This window comes from Pogoniulus pusillus, chromosome 30, assembly GCF_015220805.1.
Source record: "Pogoniulus pusillus isolate bPogPus1 chromosome 30, bPogPus1.pri, whole genome shotgun sequence".
NCBI classification, from domain to species: Eukaryota; Metazoa; Chordata; class Aves; order Piciformes; family Lybiidae; genus Pogoniulus; species Pogoniulus pusillus.
In genome coordinates, this window is record NC_087293.1 from 17,790,506 (window position 1) to 17,803,898 (window position 13,393).

The window sequence follows — 13,393 nt, forward strand, 5'->3', positions numbered from 1 at the left end:
CTCTTATGCTGATGGCTCCAACCTTAGTCTCCAAATGCTAGACAGCTAAGGAAATACATGAGGCTTTTTTATGTCTGCAAGTTCATGATCTCAGTGCCTTCTGTTGGCACGGGGTATGGGTGGCTTGCTGCTGGTCAGTGGTTGTGCTGCTTGGATGTGGTGCATTTTCCTCAGGAACTGGAAGGTTCGAAGGTTTAAGTGCAGCTCTAACCTCATGCTTTTCACAGTGGAATCTAACTTCCTTTGATAACATTCCATGATGATTGAAGTTGGAATAGAGTTTTGTGCTATCACTTCTGCATGGCTGTGAAATCAGCTTCCATGGTGTGTGAAATGTTCAGTAATCCAGTCCAGTTCACTGGAAGTTAATTTGAACAGGGAGCAGCTCAGACGTTTTTTGACCCAAATCTCCAGCTGTTTTGGTGCTGCTTTCCCATGTTTCTCATGTGCAGATAAACAACTATCTTCAGGCTGGCACTTTCTAACAAGTGAACACTGGTTTCTCTGCTCAGCTTTGCTAGTTACTGCTCTACACAACAGTGAATTAAACCCAAGAAAGCTGCAGGAGTATTCTTACACCTTCACCAATATGACACGATGTGGCAGCTCATGGCTTTGACAGATTCACTCTGATATGGGTCGAGAACTGGCTGGAGGGCCAGGCCCAGAGAGTGGTGGTGAATGGTGCCACATCCAGTTGGCAGCTGTCGCTAGTGGTTGCCCCAAGGATCAGTGCTGGGCACAGTCCTATTCAGTATCTTTGATGATCTGGACCAGGGGATTGAGTCCAGCATCAGTAAGTTTGCAGATGACACCAAGCTAGGAGCAGCTGTGGAGCTGCTGGAGAGTAGGAGAGCCCTGCAGAGGGACCTGGCCAGGCTGGATGGAAGGGCAGAGGCCAATGGGATGAGTCCGAACAAGGTCAGGTGCAGGGTTCTGCACTTTGGCCACAAGAACCCCAAGCAGCACTTAGAGGCTGGGGCCAGAGTGGCTGAGAGCAGCCAGGCAGAGAGGGAGCTGGGGGGTGCTGGTAGAGAGTAGCTGAAGATAAGGCAGCAGTGCCCAGGTGGGCAGAAGAGCCAGTGGCATCCTGGGCTGGCTCAGGCCAGCAGGACAAGGGAGGTTCTTCTGCCCCTGTGCTCAGCACTGCTCAGGCCACACTTTGAGTGCTGTGTCCAGTTCTGGGCTCCTCCATTGCAGAGAGATGCTGAGGTGCTGTAAGGTGTCCAGAGAAGGGCAGCAAGGCTGGGGAGGGGCCTGGAGCACAGCCCTGTGAGGAGAGGCTGAGGGAGCTGGGGGTGTGCAGCCTGCAGCAGAGGAGACTCAGGGCAGAGCTCATTGCTGCCTGCAGCTGTCTAAACTGAGGCTGTAGCCAGGTGGTGTTGGGCTTCTCTTCCAGGCAGCTAGCAACAGAAGAAGGGGACACAGCCTCAAGCTGTGCCAGGGGAGGTCTAGGATGGATGTTAGGAGGAAGTTGTTGTCAGAGAGAGTGATTGGCATTGGAATGGGCTGCCCTGGGAGGTGGTGGAGTCACTGTCCCTGGAGGTGTTCAAGCAAAGCCTGGATGAGGCACTTAGTGCCATGGTCTGGTTGATTGGCCAGGGCTGTGTGATAGGTTGGGATGGATGAGCTTGGAAGTCTCTTCCAACCTGCTTGATTCTATGATTCTACAACACATCCACATCCTCCTGCTTCCTTGTCCTTTTCTTCTAAGCTCTACACATGTACTAGAGACCATCTGAAGCGCTTCCCTGTGTGTCCCCTTTCATGGTTCCTTCCCTTTGCACACCGTTTCATAAGGCACATGCTGCACTTGGCCGATTAAATAATCCTTCCTGCCGTTGTGACATAAGTAGCATTGCTCTGGGAAACTGAGGCAGAGGCTTGCCTAAGGTCTAACAGCAATCCAGTAAGGGGGTTTAGAGTAAGTAAGGTTTATGTTCTTGACTCCAGGACCTATGTGTTCTGTGAGTAGACTGAATAGCTTCCCTTTCTCCACCCTCCCAAATGCATGTTCTGTTTTTTGTCAGTGGCAACCTGCCTCTCTAGCTAAAAAATACCCAACCACCCCAAAGCAGCAGTGCAGCTAGGAGCTGACACACCTTTGGACAGCTGTACCTCATTGCTAGGGCTATGGCTACAGTTTAGTGCTAACTTGCTAGGGAACAGGACGGCTGGGTGGCAAGGAAAGCAGGCTGAGGTTAGACACCAGTCTCGGAGAGGTCCAGCAGCAGGCAGCGCTCAGGGCATGAGCCAGGCTAGTCCTTTACAACAGCTGCTGGGGCCACTGCGAGCTCGGCCCAGGGAAACCACTGGGAACTGTGAGAAGGCACTGGGCAGTTAGTGACAAACTTCAGAGGGGACTCAGCGTGTGAAATCGCTCGACGGTGATTGCCGAGAGTGTTCAGTGCTGATCTCTTCATGCTAGAGAATTGTAGCTACAGTGCTTCTCCCCCAGTAAACAATAGGACCCAAATGACTCTCCCGAGGCCTCTATCCCTTTATTACAGCCCACACAGAAAGCTAGTCTGAGAAGGCACTTTTGAGTTAGTCAAGCAAACTCTGAACCAGTCTGAACCAGTTCAGCTATCACATATGGTTGTTTTGCTTCTGCAGACTTCCTTGTTAGTCCTTGGAGGCTGTGGCTGGCATCTACTTAGAAATAGCTCACGCTGTCAGATGGGAGGGGGAGGGGAAGCCTCTCCTTGAAGATGTCAGCAGGGGGATGCTATAGTGCGAGCAGACATTTCTCTCTGTCGCTCCACTCTGGCTCCTTTGTAGTGACTGTCTCTGTCTTGGGCTTCAGTTATACTTGGCTTAGTTTCTTCAGCTCAACACCCCATACCTTTGAAGCAGCCCTGATGATTTTCATTTCTACTAATACTGTTTCTAGGTTAGGAATAAAACTTGTTCCTGCCTCCATCCATGCTTACAGAAGGCTTTTTACAAGTGAGATCCACAGTTATTGTCATGGTCCAGAGAGAGGCAACGAAGGGGTAAAAAGACCCTGCTTTTGCTAGAGTTGCAAGCACCTCGTCCTGCTCAGTAACATTTGGTGTTTCCAGCTTCTTAAGCTCCAATACTCCTCTGCTTGGTGGGTGAGGCCTCAGGGTGTACCAGCTTCATTTGTAGGCATTGCAGTTTACAAGGGAAGAAGAAAAATGGTTTAGAAAAATTACTTTTGATGAAAAAAAGGGAAGAATTATTTTGGTTTGCCTAGAAAGAAGAAAGAGGAAGCTCTGGGGGTGTGCCACATGCCCTCTTACGAGGAGGGCGAGGGTCCGCTTTTCCCATGTGAAGCAATCCATGGTAACTTGGCTAGGAAAGGATGCTCAGATTAGAAGAGTGGGTTTGCTTGCTCCCCCCCACTATCTTATCTTGTCAGATGAGTTGATGAAGTGTGTTAGTTCCTTGGTGGGAGGTTGGAGCACTTCCGTGGCTGCCTCTCTTTGCACAGCATGCTGTGCAGTATGTTAGGTCCCTTTTATTTCTTCAGGAAAACACCATACACTCTGAATTTTTCCACAGGTGAAAAAGTAGAACAAGCGAGCAAGAAGGAGCAGCTGACAGACAGGAGAGAGAGAAAGCAGACAACATGCATCCTGGAGCCTGTGTAGAGTAAACAGCGGAAAGGTACCAGCTCACAGCTGAAACGGGCTCATGGAGTTTAGGGAGGATGCTTAATGACCCTCATCCCAAAACCCAGCATGTTACTGTCCTGTGGAGGGTTTCTGTGTACAGTGCACACACACTTTGACATGTCAGTTGTGTGAGGATGGAGTTGCAGAGCTCCTAGCTTGCTTACAGCTTGGGCAGTTACCTTAAAAACAAGTCCTGGGAAGTAATGGCAGGTTGAATCTCCAGAAGAGTAGCAAGAGAGCAAACCCATTCCCAAAGAGCAGAAAGAGCAATTGAGTCTGCCTTTGACAGCTGCCACCTGGCATCTTGTTAAACTTTGTGGAAGTGCCAGGCATAAATCCTCCCTCATCCTGGAGAAGGCTGCAGATGAAAGAGCAAAAATGATGCTTAGAAGTCAGTCATAGAAAAGACTTTGATCCATACCATTAGAGTGGACATTTTTGCATTTCTCCCAGATTCCCCATTGTCCGTCTGTGGACAGGAGACTCAAACTGTTTGCTGGAACTTGGCTGCATGTAATGAGAACTGCAAACTTATCTTGTTACATAACAGGAGAGAGAGATGGAAAGGTCTGAGATTTGTTTCCACAGAGATTACTGCCCAGCCTGCAGTTCTTGGACCAGCATGTACAGGAGGAAGTGTTTTCTGTGCAAGATGGCATGGAAGCGTTAGTCTGTCTCATGACTCAAATGAGCAAAAAGAAATCAATTGCACAGGTTGGCATCTCTCTGCAAACTGTTTTGGGCAGGCTGTTCTCTCACTGCCTGTGTGGCCCTGCAGTTTCTATCCCATAAAATCTCTTCTTCTGCAGAGAAGGCTTGATCCAATAGCCCTTATTAACAGCTCTTGCTTACTGCAGTCAGCCTTGCCCTCAGAGGGGCTGACTGGAGCACAGGGAATGCAGCAGCTGAGCGTCTGTGCAGACAATGAGCACAATGCCACAAAGCAGACATCTTAGCTGGTGATGTCCGTCAGCACTGGCACGCAGCTGGAGTTTCTTGTACAGCCTGGCTGCAGTTTTGAGATCTGACATGATGAATCTACCCTTGCTGTAGTGGCAGGTCATAGCTAAAGCATGAATCACACACAAGTGCTGAGGCTAAGGCTTTCATGTTCGCTGTAGTGCTGCTTAACTGGCCTGTTTTCCTCATTACGCCTCTGCCATGCTGGTATCTCTGGGGCTTTGTGGCTCCGTTGTGGACCAGATACGGCAGGAGACCTCACTGTAAAGGCTCACAGTCTGCATGACCTGGTCAAAAAAAAAAAAAGGGGCAGAAGCTGGGTTGGATCAGCAGCTTTAACCTGCTTGTCACACAAGTACCTGTAGCAGCCTGACAGAGAGCACTGCCAGGATGGAAGCATCTGGGAGTGTGGAAGGGAAGGATCTCTGCTCCAACCAGCACAGCCCCGAGAGGCAATTCATCCAATACTGGATACAGCATGCAGCTTCCTGGCACAGAAATCTCCTGGTGTGTTCCATGGCTTCCATGTGATTTCAAAGCACTCTCCAAGAAGGGACCTGCCCTGCTCTCTTCTGAGAAGGAAGGGTTGATTGTATCTCAGCTAACAGGAAGGAAGGGAAAGCACGATGAGCAAGGCAGGCAAATTGGCCAAGGTCAGGAGGAGCTCTGTGGGGAAGCTAGAAATAGTACCTTGTGCTGCAGGCCTGTGCCTTGGCTACAAGCACATCAGCTGGCCAAACATCAGCTCACCGCCAAACAGGGCCAAGCACTCAGCTGCTTGTGTTTCACTACTGTAGAATAGGAACACTGCTGGAGACTCTCGAGGCTTGTGTGCAGCTGCTGCCTTGCGAAGTCTGGGTACCGCTGCCTGCTCGGAAACAGTGTCTGTTGCAGCTCAAGTCGACATGTCTGCAGAGAGGCTTTATTGCCGTGGCCGGATGCCTGCAGGATAATGACTTGAAAGCATTTTCAGGCTCTTTATCTTGTTTTTCTCTAAGCAGGCACAGCTCTTAAATGTCTGTGGAGTCAAAGCAAAGCAACCGGCAAGAATGTAAATGTTTGACGTGAAGGTATACAGCTTCCACGGCAGTGGGTAGCGCTAGCCCACGGCCTCTTGCTCTAGAGCTAGGAGAACCCAAAGGGAGAATCAGGGCAGGAGAATTTAGTCCCTCTCTAGGGGAGAGGGCGATTTTAGGTCTCTAAGGGCAAATGCTTTCCATGCCCGTCAGCGAGTCAAGCTTAATTCGTGTCGGGATTCTCCTCTTTTGCCCCGAGACTTTGCTGCGGCTGTGGGGAACAGGTCTGGGACGCAGAGCTGTCCTTCGAGCATGTTTCCTTGTGTTCTGTTCAGCCAATCGGCCCCCAATCCGTACTTACGGCGCCAAGCTCCTGTCGCCGCGCTCTGTCCCGGGGCTCCCGGGTGGGAGATGCGGCGAACAGCGGCGGGTCCCGACTGCCCCAGTCCTGCCCCACTGCGGCCGCCCCTTCATCTCCCGGGGCTCCCCGACGGGCCCGGGAGCCGCCCGGGGGCGGGCAGCGGCAGCGTTAGGACCCGGCGGCGTCGCGGGGAGGGGGGGTGGAGAGCGCAGCCCGGCGGTTGTTTACCGGGGAGGAAAGAGCCGGGGCAGGTCTCGCCGCCGAGCCGAGCCGAGCTTAGCTGCGCGGGCGGGCTGGCGGTGGCTTCTCGCCCTGCGCTCCGAGGATGCTGCGCCGGGCCCCGCGGCGGGCGGCGGCTCTGGGCGCCGTGCTGCTGGGCTCGCTGCTGCTGGCGGCCGCCCGGAGCGCCGAGGGTGAGTGTTGCGTGTGCTGCCCGGGGGGCCCGGGCCGCCTTTGTTGTGGGGGACAAAGGCCGTGCTGCCGGGGGGCGCACACGGGACCCCCGGGGGAGGGCGGGGGCCGAGGTGGGGTTGCCCGGCCTGTCCGCACGGCTCAGCCTCGTCTCTCTGCAGAATGCCTCCGCGGCAACGGCGCGTCCTACCGCGGCAGCCGGCGAGTGGCCACCGGCGGCGCCCCGTGCCTCAACTGGCTGGCGGTACGCAGCGGCCCCGGCGCCGCTTTCCCGGCAGGTGGGTCTGGGGCCCGGGGCGGGAGGGAGTGGCTGGGGAGCCGGCGGTACCCGGGTAGCGGGGCGCTGACGGCGCCGGTGCCGCGCCGGTGCTGGCGCTCATGGCCCTCTGCCTGCCAGCAGTCGCGGAGGACCACAGCAGCTGCAGAAACCCGGACGGAGATGCCGCGCCCTGGTGCTACGTCCAAGGAGCCGCCGGAGTTCCCGAGCGAAGACCCTGCGACATCGCCCAGTGCCCAGGTAGGCCTACCCCGGCACTCTTCCCCTCCAGCCCGCCCCGGAGCATTGCCCTCCCCGGCCTGCCTCCTGCCGCGGAGGGCTGGCTTTGTCACCAGGGTGGGGTCCCCCTGCACACAAACAACTCCGGGCTGTGGCAGCGTCGCTGCCCTCCCCCGGGAGCGGAGCGTACCCGGGGCTCCCCTCAGCCCTCGCCTCCGTGTGCACATCTGCCTCCCAGCTGTGGCCTTGCTCTGCCCTTAGCTTTCCATTAGTGCCAGCAAAGGCTTGTGCAGAACCTGCCCATGTCCTCCCATTTCACTGCGCACTGTAGGGCTCTCCAGCTGTGTTCCAAAAGGCTGAGGTCTGGGCTCCTCGAACTGCAGAGATGTTGGTGGACCATTACTGGGGGTATGTTACCGCAGGCTAAACAAGTGTCCTGCTGCCAGACGAGTGCTAGGGTGAATCTGGGTACAGGTGGGGGAAAGACTTTAGACAAGAAGAGAACTGAAGGGAGTATCCTAAGAAATGGAAAACCTCAAACACTGTGTTCTTTATGGATAGGATGGGAAACAGTTTGCCGAGAGATCTGTAACTGAAGCTTGTTTCAGGGAGGGGAGGTGTCAGTATTCACTGCAGCCAGAGGAACCTCCTGGGTTTTTTGAACTGTTCACTTGTTTCTGAGCCTCTCAAGATCTGTGCACTCTGTCGTCCCTTGGGATTGCTGTCCTTGCATGTAACCACTTCCCTCCACACATAAACTCTCCCCTTTTCACTTTGTTTTCTGCCTGCTTTTCCTTAAAGGTGAAGCAAAGCAAATATTCTGCTGCCAAGACCCTTAACTCAAACAGTCCTGCAGCTTTCGCATCAGGAGAGCTCCCTGACCTTTCAACCAATACACTGTTTGCACCTTTAAGTGGTTTGCTGTTCTGGTTTTATGTTTTGCTGTTGTAGGTGTGTGCTGTAGCTCCCCTTGGTGCAGCTTCTCTGGCTGACTGTATGCACAGCCTCTGTGCAGCACCGGGACCCTGATTTCCTGTCTCTGACTCCCCTTCTGTGCTTCCATTTCACATTCCACGGAAGACTCAAAATGGCTGTAGACAGGAAGTCCCCATGGGGTTATTGCCAGCTGTGGGGTGAGGTCCAGGTGCATCAGGTGTTGAGGTGTGGATGCATACTGTGCACAGCATTTCCACAAAGTAGAGCTCTTTTGTTTAGGGCAGGTAACAGATACCAACTTTCCACTGTCACAGCTCTTACTCTGCCATGAAAGGAGCTACCTGGAAAAACTCTTGCAGTGCTGTTGATAAAAAATCCACCAGGAAGGAGTCTGGGCCATGAGCATCCATCCTTAGGCACCTTTGGTGGGGCCCTGGCTGAGGCAGATCTTACTGTACTTATACTAGTCAGTGGCTGTGCTGCTTTAAGTGTGGCTCTGACTTGGCCTGTCCATCACGCTGAAGAAGTTTGCTACAAGGATGGAGAGAGGGACTGGGTGAGAAGAACGGCCCCAGGTTGTTTTCACACCAGGACTATCCCTCTGTCAGATCTTCCTGGATCAGGAAGATGGGAGAAAAAGAGATAAACAGACTCCTGGGAGATTTGGGCTTGTGCATGTCTGTTGAGCACAGTTGAAGCTGCAGCCTGTAGATCGATATGTGCACTAAATGAAGTCATTGTGCGTTCCCTGGACTCATGCCCTGAACCTTGCTTTCCTTCTGCTGTCTGACTTTGTCTCTTCTGTGGTGCTACCTTGTACTCCTCGTTACACATGCTCAAGTCAAAAGAAACCATGGGGAGGAGAACATATTTGGTCTGCCTTGATGGGAGCTCTGGCAGCAGCTTAGGGGAAGAAGTGTTCCTCAGTGTACCTGAGAGGTGGTTCAGTGTTGCCAGTCCACCTCCATCCCACTGGCAAGGTAGGTGTTGTTCTGGAGTACTCATCACCGCTTGGTGTTTTGTCTGTCTGCTTTTCCCCCTCAGCAGATGCTGCAGTGGCCACCACCCCAGTCCCTGCAGCAGGAGTTGGTACTTCTCAGGAGGCCAGCCAGATGTTTGAGCCAGCTGACACTCTGCCCTCCCGCAGCGAGGCCGCTGCAGTGCAGCCTGTCATTGGCATCAGCCAGAGGGTGCAGATGAACTCCAAGGGAAAGAAGGACCTGGGCACGCTAGGTACAACCCCAGGGTCGTGTGATGGATCTATTCTTGTAACTTGGGCAGGGTGGATTTCTTTTGAAGCTCTCAAGGCAGTGGTGTAACTGTGTTTGCTGTCTCTCATTTTGGTCTTCTTCACAGGCTATGTACTGGGGCTGATCATGATGGTGATCATCATTGCCATTGGAGCCGGCATTGTCCTGGGATACATCTATAAGAGGTCAGTGGCTATTCTCCTTTGCAGCAGCTGCTGTAGCATTGATCCCATCAGTGTGCTCTTCTGGCCCATTTCCAGTTGCAAGCCTTGAAGTGGCTTTCTAGGCACCCAGGGGAGATGACTTTTCATAAGAGCTGGAAAGGTGCTCTCACAGGAGGTCGTTTTTTGTGATCAGAAAAAGACCAGGCCTAGCAGGCCACCCGCTCCCCTGGGCTCTCTATTGCAGCTAGCTTTAGAAGAGAACAGCTGGCAAATTCTTTGCCACTCGCGTGTTGTCCTGTGAAGCTGAGGATCAAGCAGCACTTTATTTTGGTCACAGTTAATTTCACCGGAGCTCTGGTGTGGTGTAAGTCCAGCCTGGATTCACACTGGAGTTACGTTTGTCCAGCCATTTCGCTCTGGTGGCCAGAATGCTTCTGTAGGTTAGCAGCATTTGAGCTAGGCAGAGCAGGCCGATTAGAGCCAGGGCAGGATTAGCAAACAGTTGTCTGCTGCAACTGAAGGCTCAGGCTCCCTCCTCTGGGAGGGCTTCTTCTGTGTTTTGGCTGTTTGACAGCAGCCTGAGACAGCCAAGCAGAAAGAGCCCTTTCCCAAGCTGGGACATGTCCTTTTCTAAGTGCTGGTAACAAATGAGGGAAGGGAGGAGCAAAACACAGAACGCTGCTTGTCCGGGGACCGGGCGTGGGCTGCCGTTTCGGAGAGTGCTGCCTGCTCTGCTGCGCGCCTGCAGGCAGCTTGGGCAAACAGCCCAAATGCTTGTGTGCTGACAGGAAACCCCACAGCTCTGCCTGCTGCCATCTCAGGCCCAGGGGCAGTCAGTGCTGCCTGTCCCACCTTGCTTCTCTTCTGCTGGGGAAGAAGCAACAGACCAGTGTTGACTTTTGTCCAAATTCAGCTTTGCTGCTTTGTTGCCAGAGTGCGGAGCAGGGCTGCAGCGCAGCTTTACTGTCTGCTCTTGCTGTGCTCTCTGAATTGCGTGTGCAAGCCGGCAGGTGTGCGGGGAGGCCTTCCGTGGGTTTAGTGCCCTTGGTCTGGCTGCTCTTCTGGAGCCAACACGCTGTTGATGCCAGCCGTGTTAAAGCAAGGCAGCTCTTCCTCAGTGCAGATTACAGAGGTGTCACCTCCCGTAGCAACAGGCTGCAGACAGGTGGGTTTGAGGAGCTGGTTGTGGTACTGAGCTGTTAGCTGCAGAAGGCAGGGCCATGTCCGGAGTAAGCTTTAATACTTTCAGGAACAGCCTAACCTGCCACACAGGTTGAGCTGCTGCAGCAGAAGGCAGAATCTGACACCACCATCAGCATTTGTTTCTGTCAGACGCAGCAGGTTAAAGGGAGCTCTTTTCCATAGCATTGGGCTCTGCTCTGGCTCTTTGTTTCCCAGGGCCTGCCCCAGGTGGTGCCATGGGTCTGTGAGACATCAGGGCATGTTTGTCAGCTCCGTGGTGTGAAGGAGAACCCTGACTTGGCTTTACAGTCCTCAGTTAGCAGTAGTAGTATGGGCAGTGAGCAAGCACCAGGCTTCACTGGGCTGCTCCTTTGTTCACAGAATGGTCTGAGCTGGAAAGGACCTCCAAAGGTCATCCAGTCCAACCACACTGCAGTCAGCAGGGGCATCTTCCCCTAGATCAGGTTGCCCAGAGCCCCGTTGACCCTCACCTTGAACATCTCCAGGAATGGAGCCTCAACCACCATCCCAGGCAACCTGTTCCAGTGCTCCACTGCCTGTGGCTCAGGCGGGTGCTCTGCTTGCAAGCAGGGAATGCGCCTGGCCCCTTGCAGCTCGTTGGAACACACCTCTTTGAGAGCAGGCCCTTCTCTGCCGTGTCACCTCTGCTGAGGCTGCCTGCAGGCAGCGGCACCCGGCCGTGCACACAGGTGGTGGCTCTGTTTCAACCCTAGGGGGAAGGACCTGAAGGAGAAGCAGGCCCAGAAGGCGCAGGAGCGCGAGCTGCAGCGCATCACACTGCCCCTCGCCGCCTTCAGCAACCCTGCCTGCGAGCTGGTGGACGAGAGCACCGTCGTGGTGCACACCAACCAGACGCCCGTGGAGGACAGGCGGGATGGCAGTGGCCCGCTGATGGGGCAGGCAGGTACTCCCGGGGCCTGAGCAGCTCGGGCAGGAGCGCCACAGGTGGAGCGCAGCCTGCAGCCTCCCGCGCCGGTGCGGGGCTGCCGTGTTCATTTCTGTTTTGTTTTCTTTTCGATGAGAGCCAGGTGAAGGTGATGCAGAGGGGCAGGACAAGGGCTGTTCATCACCAGCTGTTTGAAGGGCACCGTTTAGTGCATGACCAGCTGGGCACTGGTGTGATGGAGCCTGCTGCTTCCTTCCACCTGTCTCCATGGTGTGCCGAGGAGCTGGGGGGGATGACAGGCCAGTCTCACAGCTGGCCACAGATCCCATGTCCCAGAGTGTGGCCTTGGCTTCCTCTATTTCTGTTCCTATTTAATAGTGTGCACTGTTACTGAAGTTTTAGCCTGGAGGGAGCAGTGCTGCAGGGACTGATGGGAGCTTTGTATCAGCCTTAGCTAGATAGTTACACTTGCAGTATAGTTCCTGCCTTTTTGCTTTAGTGACTGAGAGCTGGAGGCACTGCCCAGGGTCCTTCCCCAAAGAAGGGTTTGAGATGACCTCAGCCAGGACTCCCAGTATCAATTTGGAAAAGCTCTTGACAAATACAGGTCTTCCAGGGCTGAGGCCACATCTCCATCCCTCTGCAGTGCAGCTGTAGGTGTCCAGGTGGTCTGCGTCTCCTGCTCACCTACACAGACAGGAGACCAAAGGCCAGCAGTAGAGAGCTGTGAAGGAAACAAACTGCCCTCCAGTTACCTACAGCAGGTTGAGCACTGAGGTTAGGGGACATCCCCTTCTGAATCTCCTTGGCTTTCTACAGAGCCAGCTGTGGAGGTCTCCTTGAGCAGGTTGCAACAGCTCTTGCTCTAAGGGCAGGACGGAGCATCTGCTTCTGCAAGAGCATGAAGTTTGGGCGTGGCTCCTGGCCCAGCCTCTTTCACACACACTCAGCTTGTGCAGCAAGGCTGCTTGCTCAGCACCTGGCCCTGGCAGAGAGGGTTTCTAACAACAATCAGTCAGCATTTCAGTAGGGCTGGAAGGGATGGCTGCTGCAGAGGGTCCCACACAGCAGCGAGGCAAGGTGAGTTCAGGGAAACATCCTTCCCCACCCCAGGGGACTCAAGCCATTCAAGTAATTTTGTAGCCATCTGCTTCATAGCTGTGGGCCTAACAGGGAGCAGCACTTGGCAGCAGGGGTTTTAGTGTCAGTGTTTGATTCAGAAAAGGGAAATGTTTTATTTTTAAATGCCTTTGAATACCGTTTCTTTGTAAAATGTTTTAAATACCTCATTCTGAGAAGGTGCAGATTGTGCTACCTTGTATTAAAGCATAAAAGGGAAAGGCTCCGTGTGGACTGTGGTTCAGCTCTACTTGCCTCCTGCCAGAGCAGCATCCTTTGGCTTGTCTCAGACTTTGAGCGGAGAGGGGAAGATGGCCCAAGGGTAAAGCCCTGCAGGCAGCATCTCCACGCACGGCCCTGCCAAGGGATGCAGAGCTGTCCTTGCTGTCATTCGCTGGCCCTGGCCTGGGGCTGTTCCTGGAAAGCAGCTGTGGCAGAAGCTGTGCTGACTGAGCAGGCTGGCCCCGGCGGGCAGTTCTCAGTCACAGCCCCTTCCTGTCACTTCTGCCTTGGTGCCACTCCAGCCCTCAGGGCCTGGCCTGGGGAAGCACCGTGGAGGCAGAGCACACCAGCTTACAGGAGGCACTCAGGCAGCAGGTTTGTTCAGTTCTTGCCTTGCACTCTCCTTCAACTACTAATTTCACAAGATGAGGTTTCCAGCACCAAGCTGTGTGTGCTTTTATCCTGGGGTCAAGAAGGGGAGATGGAGAGAGGCTTCATGCTCTGCTAATTCCTGACCATCCTTAAACGCAGCTACCACCAACCAGCACACGATGGCCCTGTGCATTTCCATCAGTCACTCCAGGTACCCAGGACTGTCAAAGACTGGCACTGCCTCTGTAGCTCTGAGGGTGGCAGAGCCCTTTGGCTGACCATATGGAGTTCTAGATGCTGCTGGGTCTGTGTCTTTGATGTTGCCACTTGGCGACAACAGCAGAAACCCGAGACCG

General features: G+C 54.1%; 1 protein-coding gene and 1 long non-coding RNA gene across 5 annotated transcripts; one reads left to right on the plus strand and one right to left on the minus strand.

Moving 5' to 3' along the window:
* Nucleotides 1–2,486: 2,486 nt before the first annotated feature.
* On the minus strand, nucleotides 2,487–4,627 carry LOC135188721 (uncharacterized). The gene is made up of 2 exons (XR_010307799.1): nucleotides 3,821–4,627; nucleotides 2,487–3,120 (listed from the first exon to the last, which is right to left on the minus strand). It is a non-coding gene; the product is annotated as an uncharacterized LOC135188721 (long non-coding RNA).
* A 1,554-nt stretch (nucleotides 4,628–6,181) lies between these two features.
* PIK3IP1 (phosphoinositide-3-kinase interacting protein 1) lies at nucleotides 6,182–12,664 on the plus strand. Of its 4 annotated transcripts, none has more exons than XM_064168924.1 (6): nucleotides 6,182–6,391; nucleotides 6,551–6,667; nucleotides 6,787–6,906; nucleotides 8,866–9,054; nucleotides 9,178–9,256; nucleotides 11,152–12,664. In XM_064168924.1, the coding sequence occupies exons 1-6, from the start codon at nucleotides 6,304–6,306 to the stop codon at nucleotides 11,357–11,359; spliced, it is 801 nt and encodes a 266-aa protein (XP_064024994.1). In that variant the 5' UTR covers nucleotides 6,182–6,303; the 3' UTR covers nucleotides 11,360–12,664. The 4 variants fall into 4 exon arrangements, with proteins under 4 accessions (XP_064024994.1, XP_064024996.1, XP_064024995.1 ...); XM_064168926.1 differs by having other exon boundaries at nucleotides 8,869–9,054; XM_064168925.1 differs by having other exon boundaries at nucleotides 6,790–6,906.
* Nucleotides 12,665–13,393: the final 729 nt, after the last annotated feature.